Source organism: Pyxicephalus adspersus, chromosome 7, assembly GCF_032062135.1.
Source record: "Pyxicephalus adspersus chromosome 7, UCB_Pads_2.0, whole genome shotgun sequence".
Taxonomy (NCBI): Eukaryota; Metazoa; Chordata; class Amphibia; order Anura; family Pyxicephalidae; genus Pyxicephalus; species Pyxicephalus adspersus.
This window is the reverse complement of record NC_092864.1, coordinates 17,434,594-17,451,186: the sequence shown is the minus strand read 5'-3', so window position 1 is coordinate 17,451,186 and position 16,593 is coordinate 17,434,594. Positions and strand designations below refer to the sequence as shown.

The 16,593-nt window shown below is 39.3% G+C and overlaps 2 protein-coding genes across 2 annotated transcripts in view; one reads left to right on the top strand and one right to left on the bottom strand.

Annotated features, from left to right (window-relative positions):
* The window catches only part of IFT140 (intraflagellar transport 140), a 50,789-nt gene extending 35,738 nt beyond the window's left edge, over positions 1-15,051 (bottom strand). The window contains exons 1-12 of the mRNA XM_072419066.1: positions 14,824-15,051; positions 12,520-12,680; positions 11,303-11,521; positions 9,816-9,937; positions 8,988-9,109; positions 7,410-7,585; positions 6,159-6,250; positions 4,956-5,062; positions 3,424-3,569; positions 2,702-2,905; positions 1,381-1,453; positions 35-126 (exon numbers count right to left, since the gene is read on the bottom strand). Coding sequence (XP_072275167.1) covers positions 35-126; positions 1,381-1,453; positions 2,702-2,905; positions 3,424-3,569; positions 4,956-5,062; positions 6,159-6,250; positions 7,410-7,585; positions 8,988-9,109; positions 9,816-9,937; positions 11,303-11,521; positions 12,520-12,666 — 1,500 coding nt within the window. The 5' untranslated portion in view covers positions 12,667-12,680; positions 14,824-15,051. The remainder of the gene's footprint in view (positions 1-34; positions 127-1,380; positions 1,454-2,701; positions 2,906-3,423; positions 3,570-4,955; positions 5,063-6,158; positions 6,251-7,409; positions 7,586-8,987; positions 9,110-9,815; positions 9,938-11,302; positions 11,522-12,519; positions 12,681-14,823) is intronic.
* Positions 15,052-15,540: 489 nt separating this feature from the next.
* Positions 15,541-16,593, top strand: part of CRAMP1 (cramped chromatin regulator homolog 1) — a 37,862-nt gene continuing 36,809 nt past the window's right edge. Inside the window, exon 1 of the mRNA XM_072417681.1 lies at positions 15,541-15,766. The gene's annotated coding sequence lies outside the window, so the exon portion shown is untranslated. The remainder of the gene's footprint in view (positions 15,767-16,593) is intronic.

Genomic DNA, 16,593 nt, shown 5'->3' with positions numbered 1-16,593 from the left:
ACACACACATATATATTAAAATTTGTAGACCCACCTGCAAAGTACGAATTTGGACTCTATTTGGCTCCACAGTGTAGATGTTTTCCTCGTGAATTGCCAGCACAGGAGAATCACTAGCGAAAGAGCCTAAATACAGAACAGAAATCACAGTAAAATAATACTCACAGAACACAACAGTAACCTAGCGTTTGCAGATCAAATTTGCAAGTATCCAGCAAGGAACACACCAGCAAAATAAACCCAGAAAGCAGCTTTTAAAGGCTGGCGTTATTATTTTTGGCACTATGTTTACAGGGTCAATTTATTTTAAAAAAAACATACAGCTTGTTTTGAACAAAATGTACTAATATACAGACCTATATTACTAATGTTCTATTTATAAAGACAGACTTTTAACATAATTAACATGTCCACTTAAAATTGCTGTCCACTTAAAATTGCTGTCTATGCACTACTGTCCACACTTCAACACTTGAACTCCTGTATGCTATAGGTTTGGGTTTACTTTTTGTAGGGTGCAGTGGTAAGTATCGTATCTGTGAACATATGTGTAAACAAGGCCTAACTAAAGTAATCCTATGTAGCTCAAAATACCATTTTGTTTGTATTAATGCGAGAGTTTGTATCCAGAAAGCATCTTCTGGTTAAATAAACTACTTGGTGCAAAACCATATTAAAATTTCCCACAAACCCTGGTTGAGCATTCCAGCAAAGTCCACCTATTGCAGCTTTCTTCGGACGTGAGGCAACATGGAAGCTCCGATCCTCAATTCAGAGAAGAGTTGCCACCCGGATATGCCTGCTTGCAGTACAATGGAGTGGTGTGGCTATAAGAATTGTCATCGCTGTGTTACAAGCCTGTGGCTTGTCAGTCATTACCTGGCCACTGCACAACTGAAGGAGAATTTGGCTCAGTCAGGGAATGTAAATTATATTTTATAGCAGACCAGTGCTCACTCATTTTATTTTAGGACTTTCTTAGACACTCATGTAGGAGTTATCTATTAGTTGGATTCCTTGCCTGTAGCTTACCAAGTTATATATAGCTTTTTTTTCTCCAGGAATGTCAGACTTGTTATAGACTAACTGAAGAATTGTGTTAGAAAATATTTATTAATGACAAAAGCTGGTAGTATTGTTAAGATTTACATAAAACATTAACAGAATTCCAGACATTTATCAGCTTAACAAAGCTGCCGGGGGCTTTACTCTGTTACACTGCATTACTATTTAACCAGAAGATGAGTGATTACTAGCAACCACACAAACAGTATCAAAAAAAGGCAGTGAATGTATTTATTCATCTTAGTGAAGTCTTTTTTTGAAATATGTAATCTACACAGCTAAAGTGAGCTTGTCATCGTCTGGTGACCTACAAACCTGCGTTCCTCAGTGTTGGTCCAGCAATTTCATAGACTGTCACCTGCTTTCCATTCCACACTGCAATGCAGTCCTGAAATAAACAACATGGATATGGATATTGATACAAATATAAGAACAGTTAGCTCTTACTTCTAAGAAGGGGGCTAAAGGTGATTTACCTACCAGTTACAGACTTGGAACAAGCAAATATAAAAAAAAGGCTGAACTCTCATCCTGTTTGCATTTTCTAGATTAGCAATTCATAAAGTGAAGATTTTCTTAACCTATAGGAAACATCTACAAATGCTAAATGTGACCAAACAGTACCTCAAAAAACCTATTGTCCTAATTTCCTGTGCTCTTGCTTAGCTTGGACACTCTTGTGTCTTGAGTATCTGTAGTGTAAAGCTGCGTACACACTTGCAATTTTTGTCCTTGGAAAGGATCTTTCACGATCCTTTCCAACGACAAGGGAGTGCACGATGCATGAACGGTGCTGTACATACAGCACCGTTCATGCTCTATGGAGAGGGGAGGGGGAGAGCGACGGAGCGGCACCCTGCTGCGCGCTCTCCCCCTTCCCTTTCATTAGGATCGGCTGTCGTCCATCGTCCGTGGATCCGGCAGGTCGGTCGTCCGGACGATGGATGACACCGACTGTACACACGGCAGATTTTCGCCCGATAATTGGCCGATAAAAATCTGACGTGTGTACGTAGCTTTAGATCATCCTAAACACTTACTGCTCATAAATAAAATGGTGAGGTACCTCCTGTGCTGCTTATTGTTCCCTTCTACTTTTGTCTTAAGGATTCTGTGAACCTGTGCTCCCTCAAACTCCTCAGTTTCTTCTTAAATATTTCTCCATCGGTCATCAGATCACCAGTCATTGAAAGTGGCATCAAGCTGCCATGATTAATAAAACATTTAAAATGTGGAAGCAAAGCTCTTTTCAGATACCAAAATGACCAACTTCACCTACACCATAAAGGGAAAATGTTCAGCTGTATGAAGACCACTGGAAAGTCTGTTGACTGGTCCTTCGCTTGCCTATTTGGGCAACTGCTTCTATAGCCATATATTCTTTCATTTCAACTTAATGATTATTGACCAAATTGGCAGCACACACAAAAAATAATAATTATAATAATAATATAATAACAAGCACTAAACTGGTAGCCTTGTTTGTTTATAATTCCAATTGCAACAATAAATGCAACTACAAAAATGTAATACCTAATATGTCTATAAATGTATGTAAAATAAGCAAGGGAATAATCCACATTCCAGGTTAATACAAACCAAAACTAAATACATGATTTTTAATTGATTTACTTACTTTTGTGACAAAGACCCCTATGATGTACATGTCAGTCTTTAGGCTGTGTGTGGTCCCTGTGCTGAAGTAGGTTATACTGAGCTGAGAAGGCGCCACTTGGATGGCTGCTACTTGTTGATGGAAGTGAGAAGACATGACGTGTTCACTGAGGACCAGGACGGAGCTGAGGTTGTTCACATACAAAAGATTTTTGGAAGATCCCCACTGTGCCAAAACAGAGTGAAAGATATTAGACATCAGAAAAAGTCGGATTGTAGTATTAGGGTAAGCAATGGTATCAACATGGAAATTTAAAAGATTGCAGTAAAAATTGGGTAATTGTTAACAAAGAAATGTTAACAAAGAACATCAGGCAAGAAACTACAGTATATATTGTACTGGCTGTATTGTTGAGAGTTGTGCGAGTCACAAGATTGGCTAAAAATTCTTGAAAGCAAATATTTTAGTGTTTGGTGGATCTTGGTTGGTTAATTTACTCCAATTGCTTCTATCCTCAAAGGATCTGCAGAGGCTTAAAGTAGAACTATATTTACTTCTCCTAAAAGTCAGAGCTGACATCTTCCCCTGGGCTTCTTCCAGGTTCAGTTCCTCAGCATTTCTAATTAGTTAGGGGCGAATGACATACCATATGGCACCTGGGTGTGCTGGGATTGTACATCAATCTGCATAGCTCATTATACAGAAGGATATACAGTTATTCAATCTTCTATGCATGAGCTTACCTGTACTTGGGCAATGTTGCCCTCCAATTCTGTTGGGGTTCTCAATTTCCAGTTGTCTTTACCATCAGTCTTTAAAGATTTTCGCCCATCAGTCACTTTGCTCCACATGGCTACCTTGCCTTTACTAGTTCCAGCTGCTAATATAGCTGATGAAAACAAAAGACTATATTTAGATAATAATAATAAGAATAATTAAAAAAAAAATCTGTTCTTCTATGCAGAGTGGCACAGTGGTGAATAAAAGTACATTACTTCCCCCAGCACCAGGTCCTCCTCTTTCATGCAGCCTCCTATGGTCACTCACTTAAGTTCTGCTCCCTAGTCTTGTTTTTAGTTACTTGACATCAAATAGCATATGGAAACCTTGGGAGCTGAAGTGAGGCAAATAATAGCAGGCTGCTGCTTTTTCACCTATTTCACTACTAGGACTTGTAAAGGAAAGCAAAATCTGCCAACAAACATCCATTGGACAGGTCCTAGAAACAACCTTTTCCAAGAACTGCTAAAACTTTAAAATTAGATATAAATAAACAATTCTGCAAGGAAGTGAGGTATAGTGCACCAATGTGTATTTTAATATTCATTTATCTTAAAATATAATCCACTGATCAAAATTACATGCTTATAACTAATTAGTACTTATTTAATAACTATTGTAATTATTTATGTTAAAAATATTTAAATATGTAATTGATAAAATGCAAATAAAACAGATTTAGATGCATACTTTGTATTTTAAAAAAACATAATTTTAATCTTATACAGGCCAGAATAATCATAAACTGGGTAAAATTTATTTTCCAGGGACACCAATGAACGAGTGTGTAGACTCTGTTCAGTTTTACGAAGAAGGGAGGTGGGAGGTGGAGAAGTGGGAGGTGGATTGCTAAACAACGTCAGTCGACCACTGTACACACGCTAGATTTTCAGTAGGGAAAAATCACAGAAGTTTGTCCAGATTATCTGCTGTAAGAATGAAGATTAGGTTGTGAACAATTTGCTTCTCTTATAAGACTTCTATTGCAAAACATTCCTATCAGTACATCTACAATACTGAAAGCTGTAACCAGGTTACATCCATTCCAGCAGCCATATTGCCCTGTACCAAAAAACTCTCCTTGTCTCCTTAAATGCCTAGAACCAGAAAGTCACAGCAATTTGAAGAATCATGTGTCCAACAAAAATGTCACTTTATGTATAGCACAGTGGCTCAGAGGTTAGCACTTTGCAGCTCTAGGTCCCAGGTTCGAATCCTGGCCAGGGCTCTACCTGTATGGCGTTTGCAGGTTCACCCTGTGTTTGTGTGGGTTTCCTTCGGGTACTACGGTTTCCCACCACGGCTTCCCCAAAAAAAAAAAATGACCTTAAAATGTACTAAACATATGACGTGAGCCCCTTCGAGAGACAGCTATTGACATGATTATGGACAATATAAATAATGTGTAATTAATATTATTATTATAAATATATAGAAACACAATTTAATCACAAATATTACCAATATGATGGTGGCTAGATAAGAGATGGATTACCTTTAAATTCACAATATGATATACAGTTGATAGTCTCTTCTGCGTCAAATCCCAACTGTTCATCCAGAAATAAGACATAGTTGTCATCCCGCTCAAGGTCCCAGAACCTAAAATGACATTTTACAGGTTAGAACAACCAATGATCATCTGTGCAGTATATGCAACAGAACAAAAATCAGTTGTTGGGTTAAAGTTTAAAGCAAATCTCCCAACATTTGCCAATTCAAGCTAGGCATACAAGCAAGTTATAGGCAAATTACAGTAAAAGATGAGTCTACCCCCTTCCCCTAGCACCTCTTGAATATCTTTGCTGGCACTTTAAAGTGATGGGCAGCCTCATACAATATAGTAGGATCAGGAAATTAAAGGGGCAGTGCAAAGGCCATTTTTTAGAAAAATCTAGTTTATCCTCACCTTCAACTGCCTATAGCTCAGCATCTACTCATTATACTGGCAAGTGGATTTCATTAAATGCAACAACTGCTTATGAAATTTTTATCATGTATTTAGTGTTTTGTCAAATTTACCTAAACCTTTCCGAATCTATAAACATAAAATGTAACTCTAGCCATTTTAAATGGAACTTTTAATAGTGTGGAGGAAGTTTAGAATTTTAGTAAGGTATTCATTACATATACCACTGCATTTTCTGTCGCCTGGAACATAAGCAGAATTCCCCAAGCATGGCATGAAGTGGTTTCTTCTGATAAATTTGATTTTTTATCTCTACCCTGTGACATGGAAAATGAAGGGAGGAGCCCCAAGTGCTGCTGAGGAACAGAGCTAATCAACATTCTTAGAAGCATCAGTATCTGCAAAGATTTTAAGGGAAAACATGAATATGATTGGCACGGCGATGACTTCAGGAACCTGCTGCTGCTCCTCTACTGTCTATTTATAGACGGGAAAGTGAACATGCTATAATGTTTTTTTTGCCAGAGCTGTGTACATTACTGGACTGGATTAACATAAAAAAATGATTCTTTAGAAGGTAAAACAACACCCTATATTTGCTGAGGTTCATCTTTAGCCTTAAATTAGCCAATAAATACATGATTATCTACACCAGTTATTTTCTTTTCCTGGAATTGAATGCACCTAAATAAATATTTCATATATGAATGAGAAATTCTTGTTCAGACCCACAATTTTTCAGGGTATTTGTGTTGAAATGTTCTTGCTTTTTACAATTGAGTCAATTACCTTATGACACTTTCTCCTGTAGCTGTAACAAGCAAAGCCTTCTCAACGCAAAGAATGTCTGTCGTCTTTCCTATTCTTCCAGTCAGCTTCACCTGTGGGACAAATACCAAATGAGACAAGCTATCACATATTAGTCTGTAATGTATTAGAGATGGGGTATGCAAACGTTAAGAGTAGCACTATAGCCTTCCATCAAAAAATAAGTCTTAATGCAAAGGCCAACAAATACCAGTTCAATCTGCTAGTAAAATACACCTAATTTAGCTTACTGTGATGGTATGGCAACACTGCTGCACCTCTCCTAAATTCTGAGCAAGGTTGTCACTCATGTAGGCGTTGGCTGCTTGTATTAATGGCTATGTATATTATTACTACTGTTACACAAGTTTGTGGCTTAACAGTCAGCTACACCTATATCTGCTTTCTGAATTGGCAGCACTCTTCAACTGCTGACACCTTCCTACTGTGAGCTGTAGTGTCACAGTTCAATTTGGGAAGGTACATATTGTTTGCTTACCTATTCATGCAAGAGCTTTAAGTTATGCCATACCAAAAACGTTTTAGTCTTAGTTTCAGATAGGGCAGGGAAGGTTTGGAATTCTTGCCAAGTTTTTATTGCTATCTTGGGCACCATGACAGAGATCTTCCCTTTCTGTCCTGCTGATGTTTTACCACACAGGAACTTCAGTCTTTTCTTCAGCAGAATAGGGGAGGGCTAGAACACTGCTCAGATTTTTGTTTCATTTGCCATCATGTTCACGCATTACTACTGAAGCCCCAAAAAGCAGTAAAACCTCAAGAGAAAGAATTTTAATCCTTTTCTAAAAACCTTTTGGAGCTTGACACTCCCCTAAAGTATGTGAAGACAGAACAGTTCATGTTGCACTTAGTAACCAATATGATTTGCCTTGTTTTACCTACCAGTAGTCTATTAGAGAATAAAAGAAAGATTCTGTTGTCCACATATAAAGCACATTCGACAACCATAAATACAAGTCATACCAGTAATCAAAAAAATCTAACTAACTACTAATCAACTTGCCTACTTTAAGAGAAACATTTTTTTAATCTTTCATAACACTTGCTGTCATTCCTTAAAGAGGACACTGGGTTTATATAGAAAGCTTAGCACTGATATCCCACTTTTTGTCTGACACTCTCTAAATGAATATCCATCTGATAGACTGACTCCCCTTCCAACTTAATCAGATGTAAATTTTAGTGACATGCGTCTTTTAAAAATATTCTCACCTTTGAGATCTCCTCAGCATCCCCTTCTGGGGTAATGAAGAACCGTGACAGCACGAAGTTCTCAGAGATCACCACCAACATGGATTTCTTCTCTATAAAGAGGAGTTTGCGTACTGGGCTGTCCATGACAATTATCTGATTGCTTTTACCCTGTTCATTCACCCAGTGTATGGAGCCTGGAAAAAAAATGCAAAAGCTTGTATAAAAGTGTGCACACTACATACTACAGAACCGAACACAGAAAGTCACTATGCACATTATCCAGCAGATATAAAAATTGGGTGCTCATTTTTATTTCTCCTTTGGTGCCTCTGCACCAAGGTAAATATACAGGGGTAAGACAGTTCAGTGAGCATAACATAAACATTGTCACATGATCTACCTAGAGGCCAACTGCATAAAAAGTAATCCTATGACAGACAATGTAGGGCCTGCTATTGCTGACTTTCCTTTAAAAATGTTAGTTTACTGGCTGTTATGCTGACCCATAGGTTTTAAATTGTCTAAGCCTGGAATATGCATGCAAATGAACAAAGTTGGAGTAACATCAATACCTCCTATTTTCAAACTAGTCTGGGGTAAGTGACTCAAAATGTTAAATCCATAGGCTCATCATGACAGCCAAGTTTTTTTTTAAATGGGAGATCAGCAATTTATCTTGTCAGGTTATGGAGCCATCCAAGTAATTTCAAGGTTTTGTCCAACTAGGATTGCTTGTACAATGCCAAAAATATATCACTTTAAACATGAAAGCACCATTATGCTTATAACTAGCAAACAGTTGAAAATCCAGCTGCAAGCGAGGAGTAACTTTGTTATGGTCTTGTGGGAATGGGAAGCAACTATAGAAAAATCTCACCAGAGATCTGTAATTGGTTTCAATGGGATCTTTATGCCCAAGTAACCAAGGAAAGCAGAAAACACACACACTTATCCTGGCTTTTTTGGTGTTCTTGATGGTCATCACTAATGACAATAAGTTGATGTGATATGGAAACCATTCCAATGATGTAATTTATCTATACAACAGGACAGACATATTGATTGCCAATGAGGACCCCTCACTTTTTGCTAGTTTCCAGTGGCTGCCATTTTGGCATTTAATTACTAGACACTTCAATGTGAAATTTGTCTCTGTTTGGAAATTTATCCTGGTGTGTTATTCTCTATAAACAGTAGGCAGAAGGGCAGTTCTAACGGTGACATTATTTTACTATTTTTATCCTGCATATGGCAGAGAATGACTAAAAGGACAACTGTACCTATTGTTTGTTGAGATCCTCAAACCCATGACTTCAATCTGCCCAGCAAAATCCTTGTCTTTGTAGGTTAACCTCCCTGCCAGTTGCTATTCCTGATGTAATTGAACACCTACGCTCCATTTATTTATAAGGGTAAGCAATACTCTACTGGACAGCTGGAGCCTGTAATGTGTACAGTTCACCCATAGTATAGATGTACTGACAGACATGGATCACAGAAATTATTTTATCATGACATGTTCTTGTTAATTATGTGACAGTGCCTTGCAATAAGCAGACAGCAGCCTGGATCACTTAGTATTTGCCTTGTACTTACCATCTCCTGTACTGAGGAAGAAGGAAAATTCCTGCTGTGTGCCAGTCTTCATCTTCCAATTAAATTTATCAAGAGCTTTCTCATCCCCACTAACTGCAGCCTTGGCCAGCTGTGTCATATCCCTGAAAAAAAATAATCACAGATCTACTTTTAAAGTTTAGCTATTCTGTTATATTGACAGCAACAATTGGGATAACGTTGCCTTTCACATCCTTTATTGCAATAAAAATGCTTCATCAGTCCAAAAACAGATGTCAGGATTGCACTATGGAATGCAATTTAAGGATCCAGTGAACAAAACTGGACCAGGAACCTAGTGGAAGGTCATAGAGAGATTAGAAAAAGGAGGTTTGACTAAATTGAAAAAACAAAACAAAAAACAAAACAAAAATGAATAATCAAAGGACTAAACTACAAGTACAACATAACAGGCCGACCCCCCACCACCACCACCAAAAAAAAAAAAAAAAACACTGAACTGCTTACTGCCAGGAAAGTGATGATTTAGTTATGTCATCTTAGCCCAGCTAATCAAGATGGCCGATCGCCAGTCCCTTCTGCAATGGACAAGCTGCTTTAATCCCATGCTAATCTAGTAAAGAAGGAAGATCTTTTGGGACTGCATTTGCATTTAGATAGAATCTTCTATTTTGAATGAGAAAGCAAACTTTCAGCCCCTAAATAACAATACCGTCCATTTAACATATGGTTCTGTTGGACATTTTAATAGAGTTTTTATTTGGAGCACTCCATTTCATTCTACATCTCATCAAACTAAATACACTCTAGGAATGCTTGTGTTTATAAGGCAATATCTGTGTGACTTACTCTTCAGGGGCTACCGGTTTAAAGAGGCAATGTGTTAACGGTTTGTGGTACTCCAACTTCAGTAATGGTGCACCCTGAACACGACCTCGTTGATCCAATCTCCAAATATTCAACAAACCGTTCTAAAAAATAAGTATTACCAATATTACTGTAAACTCAGTTTGGTTGTAAAAAGAGCATATATAATAAGAATACAAAAACAAAGTAATCCATACAACTAAATATGTACACTTTGACTGAATTACAGCAGATAACAACATATAATTGATCAGAGTTTAAAATGCCCTCTCAATATTCCATTAAACAAGTGCATTTTATCTGAATAAGTGTGTGCACTATAAGATAAACAGGTCTAAATCTTAAAGCCTATGTTGCCATCTTCTCCCCTCCTTACTTGCTATATCACTGATCAAACTCAAACTTCAAAAATAAAATGTATTTTTATCAGGATTTAGGTTCACAGATTTCTGATGAAAAAAAAATAAAACCTTGGCATAATGTTTGTATGCATTGCAAGGTTACGTCTTCCATTTTGTCTAGTATGTACCTTTAACCTACCACCAGGCTGTGGAAATTTGAAAGGAAACTTACTACCTGGAGATAGCCCAGCAAAGAGAGGGTATAGGAAGTAAATGTAGACATTACGTGAACATTTATTAAGCAGATTAAATACAAATTAGGTTACCTCTCATTTAGCCCCAGTGTTAATTTTACTGTAGATTAGTGCCCAGAATGTTGTTCCAAAAAGAAGCACAAACAAAAAGTGGCAATGGGCAGGTGGTATTGGTCCCTGGCTACTTTAGGCTTAGTCTACACGGACGTTTTCCCCAGCGTTTAACCGGAGGCTTTAAAAGCCCATGTTTCAAATTCCCATGCATTCCAATAGGCTAATCTACACCAGGACGTTTCCTTCAGGCACGTTTATGAGCGTTATCTATAACGTTGCTTGCAATGTTTAAAAAATTAAACGAGGGGTTAACGCTGGAAAACGTGATTAAACGCGGGTAAACACTTCTATTGATTTCAAAGGGGCGTTTTTCCGCATTTATAAGCACTTGAAACATAAACGCAGAAAAACACAGCATAGAGGTTTTCCGGTGTTTTAAACGCAAGCTTTAAAACGCTAATAAAAGTGCATAAAAATGCAGTAAGAGGTTTACAAATGTTTTTAAAAATGTCCGTGTAGACCAAGCCTTAGAAAAGCAGATTTAGGGATGAAGCTAAACACTTATAGTCTCACTGCTCCTACTTAGAACTCCCTTTCCTACTACCTGCATCTTTAAGGATATTTAACCCAAATTCTCAGAGCTATAAGGTCATAATACTGAACTCTGCTACAAGGCGAGATTCTATTGTGGCTAAACATCATGCCTACTACTAAAAGGGCCATAGATGCATTTCAATTTTAGAAATGTGAATTTCTTAGCTGTCCTAATAATCAAGTTGACCTCTAACAGCAAACACTTCAAAGTGGGTAATGTATTTACCACGTCTCCAGTAAGCAGACGACTGTTCATGCTCCACATCAACAATGTGATCTCTGCTCCATGTGTTGGTGGCACTGTGTGAAGCTCTTTGTCTTGCTCGTTGAAAATAATTACCTCTCCCATGGCCCAGCCCATAGCAAGAAGACGTTTTGTTGGATGCCAGCTAAGCAAGGTAGGCTGGTAGGACCTTTCCACATGTGAAGCAGTGACATGCTCGCCCTGTACAGAACATATGAAGAACACAATAGAAGTCATTAATACGTAAGGATGGCTTTGACTGCAATACCTTCAAACCAGAGCTATTCCTGGCAGTACCTTTTCTTTGCCACAGATTCTCTCAGTGTCTTAGGGTAAATGACACCCAGCCTCACTAAACTTGAATTTAAAGACCCCAGCCACCGAGCACAACACCATAAATTCAGTGTATAATAATGCCCTATTCAAAATCACTGTCCACAAGGGGAGTAATCAGCATATTAAGTGATTGGCCAAAAGCAAAAAAGTAAAAAAATGGTAGGAAAAAAAAATAAAAAACCCAAGAAGTAGCACTGGAGGAGCCTCAAGAAGAGAAGGGGTCGCAAAGCATAAAGCCTGAAGTTGGGCTTTAGAACTGAATCAGATTTTTAACAGCAGTTTTGTGAATTACATTAATCTATATTACCATGTTGCTGTGCCATTTTTGTTGAATGGTATCCAAAGGTAACATGGCTTTGACACATGTGTATTGCAGTACACCACAAAGAAGAGTAATGAACTATCAGTGGCGTGACAGTGAGGACAGGGGATAAAGATGCTAAAAAGATTCCAAAAACATACAGTTGGGTAATTGACTTCCCTCAAAAAAATTTAAAAATTGACCCCATGTTTGCATAAACATGCGGATAGGTTAACTGGCTTCAGCCTAAAATTGACATTAGACTGTATTAAGACATATGACTATGGTAGGGGCGTTAGATTGTGAGTTCTTTGACGGACAGCTAGTGACATGACTATGGACTTTGTATAGCGCTGCGTAATATGTTGGCGATATATAAATACTGTATAATAATAATATTAAGATGACGATGAGGTAATCCTAAGTGCAAACTGAAAACCGATTACATGGTTGCAAGCAAATCTTTTCATATTTATATTTAACATTAAATTAGAAAATGGTTTATACAGCAGTTTCCACTTTGAATGTAAAAAAAATGAAGTGCCACGAAAGCTGAACCTACCAGTTCACTGTAAACATCGACGCAACCTCCTGACAATGAGCTGACAGAAGCCACAGCCAGCAGAGCATGTTGACTGTGCGTAGAAATGTTTGATGGGGATGCTGCAGAATTGGGAGCTTCTATCCGATGATCAAAATACACCGCCATGGCAAATGACCCTCCTGTAAGACCAGATCGATGGAAGATATGGTATCATTGTAAACATGTTAAAAAGTATTAAAAAAAAATGTTATTTATTAACAGTTCATTATATTTGGATTATTAGCGGAACACCTTCACGTCTCTGGAACAAAAATGTATTATTGCACAACATAACCCAGCCACTATTTATGTCTAAACCCAAAAGCAAACCCCCAATAAACTGCAGCTCACCAATCCTTATATGTGCTCCCTTTATTAGATTTCTTTAGCAGTCATTTTTTAACCTGGTAATCTGGCCAGTAACACGTTCATTCAAATAAAATCTGCTTTGTTAATGCCACCGATAGATTGCATCATATATGGTTGATTCCACATTTTCACAAACCTTACAGTGAAAAATCCCTTCTATATCCAGAGCTTAAACTTCTTTTCCTCCAAACGCAAAGAATGCCCTCTTGTTCTTTGTAATGATCTCAAAGTGAATAATGGGAAGAGAGTTCTCTATATGGACCATTTAAATATCTTTATACAGGGTGATCATGTCCCCCCTTATACGTCTCTTCCCAAGGGAGAATAGATTCAGTTCAGCTAATCTCTCCTCATAGCTCAGCTCCTCTATTCCTTTAATTTACTTGCCCTTATCTGCTCTCTCTCCAATTGCCCAATGTCCTTTTTGTGAACTGGTGCCCAAAGCTGGACTGCATATTCCCGATGTGGTCTGACCAATGCTTTGTACAGGAGCAGGATTATGTCTCCATCACTGCAGTAGAGATTTGCTGTTTCATTTTATACACGGTTTGTCAAAGTTCATGCGTAAGGTCAGACAGTTGGTAATTCAAAGTGCAATGGGACTGTCAGTTAAAATCATCTAAACACATTCTAGGTAAATCAAAACAAATGTTGTAAAAGTCTTACGGCCCCATTGATTTCTAAAGAGTAAAGCTTCATACAAGTGTCAGATGATTCTCGTATAAGACAGGTGATTGCGGCTGTCTCCGATGAAAATCTGACACGTGTACAGCAGTCCCCAGACGTTGTTAATAAAACATGGTGGATGAATGATTGGGAATGATCGTCGTATTCCTATGAAGAAGAACAAAGTGGGTTGCCAATTGCTTGTTCTTCCAACGAACAGAAGGGTGCTGTGTGTATGGCGTTTGTTAGTTCACCTGTCATTGGAAATGATCACAAAAGATGATTTCTTGTGACAATCATCCAATATCTCTACATTACCTAAAGCAGAACTAACCTCATGTGACTCACCTATCCACGTTCCATCACAGGGCTCAGCCATCTTCCTTTCTTCTTCCCAGTTTGGATCTTCTGCCATCTGTATTGGCCACGCCGGGATGATGCAACTCCTTTCATCCATCCGTGGCACACACAAGGGAAGCCAGGATTGGCGCGTTTCCATGGCCTTTGAAGCTGCGCATGTACAGCTCAGCTTTTTCTCACTTCCCCGTGCGATCAGACAGGGAAGATGGGTTATTGCAGGAACATAGCCTGATCCTTTAGTACTAGAAAACCTGTTCCCCTGCGGGATCCCTTGATCCCAGGAAGCAGTGGTTTCTCTGCAGAGCTCTAACAAACTGTAAGGTTTAAAACATATCCTGTTATAAAGCATTTAGTCAATTCCAACTAAAGGTCCATTTTGGCTTTACAATGTAATATTTAGATTCTTGGATAAGTCATATCTGGTGCTTTGAGAGACCCAACACTTGGCATCTAAGAGAATATGGCCCCAAACTTCATCTCTGCATCCATTGGGAGTGCATAGTAGTTGAGTATGCTGGGAGTTGCAGTCCCATAAACCATACGCTTAGGCTGCGTACACACAGTGCCCATTCTGTTCTATGGAGGGGGGAGAACAAGCGAGCGGCTCCCCGCTGTGTTCTCCTTTTTTCACTTATATTGTGGCTGTTCACCATGGAACTCTGATTATTTGTGGTTTCATAAAATCTGATTTGCACAATGAGAAAATAATTTACAATTACCATTCAAAGTATTAGCTAATGATATATAACACAGACAGCCATTCCATAAAGGACCACACACAGTCTGGTATTGCTTTAGGGTAACGTAATACGCCATATTACCAAAAGCTTGTATCTGGTTCATACACATCTTTCCTGGTCTCCCAGTCCCCCCATAACACCACCTTACCCCGCCGGTCCGTAAGGCTTCTACTCTTCTTCCAGGCCGCTTCGCTTCCCGTTACCCTGACAACGGGACGGACAGGCACGTGAGCCGAAAGCACCAATCCTAGTCCCCTATTGGCAGTGCGCTGACCTGAAACAAACGAGCGCTTCCGAAAATAGAACGCCGAGTAAAAGCCGAAGAGTTCCGGAACATCCCGAACACCGTTCGTATATTTCCGGAGTAAAGAAAAAAAAAAAAAGGAGGGGGTTATGACTTGTTGTGACCTAGACTAAGAGCATTTGCAGCGTAATTATGTGGGAGATACAAATCAGCATTCTATTGAAATCTCCAATACTTTTATTTTTTTTTAATTGTTAAAACTAACAACAAAGCGCAGCCTGTCGCTGTTTAAATTATACAGTTTCCGGCACGCCTATCCGCGTCAATCAAATCTTCCACAGCTAGTAGAATTCAGAGGGAGGGAAGTTGGACGTGTTCGGTTTTGAAACCAGGTTTTCCACTGGATAACCTCTCCAGCCAATCAGTGCGCTTGTCCTCTGTCCATTGACATCACTCCACTCCTCCCTCCGTGCCCATGACTCTCAGCGCTGCTCTGGCGTTGCGCGTTGTGATTGGCGAGTCTACCACAAGCGCCGCCTTTCTTGCTCATTAGACCAATCGGTGCGTTTGTTTGGGTTGCGAGGGGCGAGGCTTGTTTTGGCAGGTTGGCTTGGCGCGGGTTGTTGTCAGATGCGGACGCGGTCTAGCTAGAGGAAGGTCGGAACTGGCTGTAAAGGAGCTTTGGGCCGGGCCCTATTGGATCTTATTGGGATTATTGTTCCTTAGATGTTCGCTGGAGTGCACCAGGGAATACCCGCATAGGCCTGAGGGCCCGGGCTGTCATCTCTGCTCCTGCAGAGTAGGGGGGAAGCTGCAGCAGGCCCTTCAATCATCCTGAATGCTGCAGGTAAGACCTGTCCTCCCCAGCTCATAACATTGGCATGTCTTAGTATCTGTAGAACTACAACTCTCAGCACTTGTGGCACTACAACTCCCAGCATGCTGTTCACCAAAGGGGACCTGTCATGTGATGAATGAACACAAGCCATTGATGCCCCACTCCAGGAAATCTATATTGTCATTATAGCTGTCAGTGTGACAAATGCCTCCATCACACCTTCATGTCCTGGTGATCAGACACAACCTGTTCTATGTGATCAGTGCCATGCCATGGTGACCATGCTGCTCTCTACATCTCAGCAGTTGTTTACTAACCAAATAGTCCCTGGAGATTAAATGGGAAGGGGTGATATTGGTTTAAATTCCTCCAATCAGTGTGTAAATGTGCAAGGCAGAATACCCCTAACCCCCACCCCACCAAAAAACAAAACAGGTGCTGGGGAATGATGGCTTACTGCAGCTGTTGTCTGATAGACATCCATATCTGTCCCATTCATGTCATGAAAAGTCTCTCTGTATGCAAAGGATGCCATGTTAATGCTGTGCCTGGGGGAATACATCAATAATCAATAGATTGCTTGCCTTGGTGATCAATAACAGGAAGCAGGTCTTTCCTTTTCCTCTTGAAATGTCACAGATGACCTCTGCTGATCATACAAAACATTTCTTAATAATAGGTAATAATATTCAGCAATGCATCCCTGGCTCATGTGTTGATGGTACAACAGAGGCTACACCTATAGATACAAATATCTGGTCAAAATTTCTTTGTGTTTTAATTTCATGCATATATACAGCTGACCTCCATTCTGGTTGTGTATAACTCTATTTCCC